This window comes from Saprolegnia diclina, assembly GCF_000281045.1.
Source record: "Saprolegnia diclina VS20 unplaced genomic scaffold supercont1.334, whole genome shotgun sequence".
NCBI lineage: Eukaryota > Oomycota > Saprolegniomycetes > Saprolegniales > Saprolegniaceae > Saprolegnia > Saprolegnia diclina.
In genome coordinates, this window is record NW_008246401.1 from 1 (window position 1) to 1,732 (window position 1,732).

Sequence of the window (1,732 nt, forward strand, 5' to 3'; positions counted from 1 at the left end):
CGTCGCCCCGTGATGCGAGGCAAGTTAGGTCGACAGCCCAACCAGAGACTGTGGTGCCGGCTGTGTACGGCGCAGCGAGCTGCTATCGATGCGCCACGTGCCACTAGGACGCTAAATCCCTGGCACTAGCTACCTATGTACGCTCGATTGGGATGCGCTGATGCTGCGCTCTAGGCGGTTTTGCCGGATCAAATCAGCTTCAAAGGGGCCAACTCGATGCGCTCGCCCAAAGGCAGTGCGCACTAGAAACCTGCGCGGGTGCGAGCACACTGCTCTTGTGTACAAGCAAAGTGAGCTACAAGTCACCTACGTACGCAGGATCGAGGCCACGCCTCTAAAAAATGCTCTGGTATCATTTCTGAGAGGTTCTTGCCAAATTTGACCAGATTACGATTTGGTCACAACTCAATGAACGGACTCCAAGTTGACGTGAGCCCGTGATTACGTGTGCTTGCGCCAGCAGCGTCAGCCGATCTCAGCCGATCGTGCTTCTTGCAGAAGCCATTTCGGGGATTGGCTGATACTCTCTGGCTGCGAGCGTGTCCTGCACACTATGAAGGAATTCCCTTTGCCAGGCGGGCCCTGGAGTACCTGGCGCTGGTCTCGGCTGATTTCGTTGTCCGTGAGCGGCTCCACGTCTTGAGCAAATGTTGCGGTCTCGTTGGCTCCACCAGTCACGTAGGACGTACTCGTATCGTCTCGATCTCGCTTAGGATAGGGGCTGGGTCAGTCTTGATGCGGATGGACACATGTCGAGCATAATTTGTCGTCCGTGCTGGGTGCGGTCTGCCGCGATACCCGGTAGCCTCATATATCGTCGCCTTGCCCTGATAGCCACAAGTTTCCATTTTGGAAAACACATTTGAGCTTACATTCAGAATACTGCACCCAAGGTATATAAAAGATCGCTTACACTGTATATACCCTTGACTGTACTGATTGGCGCAAACCAACGTCATAGGGGCTGCAGGTACCTCGGCTTCCTTTTAGAGTATCTCCTCCAAAGATGACAGCTTTGCGCGTAAGAGGTCGCACTGTGAGAAAGAGACTCATGTGTCTTGCCGTTGCTAAAGCTGGCGTGAGTGGCTTTGTCCCGATTCCCCCATGCACTATGGGTCCGACAGTCACGCCAGGAGCCCCATCGTCGGCTTTGTCGTCGTCACTCGGCTTGTGGCGCACGCTGCGAACGGTCATGAATGGCTCCATCTATGGTTCTCCGAGCAGCACAACGCTTGTGGGCAGTTTGTCCTTGGGTGTTAAAGAGTAGCCGACGAGAAAAAGCGTCGCCGGTTGTTCAAGGCATTAGGCGCAGTAGAGTGCCTTGGTGCGACTCCGGTACACGCCATAGCGAGTTCAGGTCGAGAGAAGATCCGCCAGCACACCGCACTGCAACGGGACTCTCAAGTTGGTTCCCCGACAAAGCTGAGATCGAGCCCCGCCGGCGTCTCTCGATCCACTTGTCCATCTGGTGCACTGAGGTAGCTGATGACTATTGTAGTCATCCACATACTTTACAACCCTATTCTTGTTGGTCAGAAAGTGCTGCCACTTTGGCATTCGTCGGCAACATGGTGCACGCCATCCCCGACGACGACGAGAAGCGCAACGTGCACGTCATTGTCTGCGGCTGGATGAACGGCACGGCGCGTCACGTTGCCAAGTACGCGGCCCTCTACAACGACCTCGGCTTCTCGGCCAGTACGATCGTACTGAGTCGTGGCTTGGACTTTTT

The 1,732-nt window shown here is 55.1% G+C and overlaps 1 protein-coding gene across 1 annotated transcript; it reads left to right on the top strand.

The window, feature by feature from the left end:
• Positions 1–1,568: 1,568 nt before the first annotated feature.
• Positions 1,569–1,732, top strand: SDRG_17402 (hypothetical protein; the record flags this gene model as incomplete). Its single annotated transcript, XM_008623644.1, has 1 exon — positions 1,569–1,732. A coding segment is annotated over one exon (164 nt), but the record flags the coding sequence as incomplete, so codon positions are not given.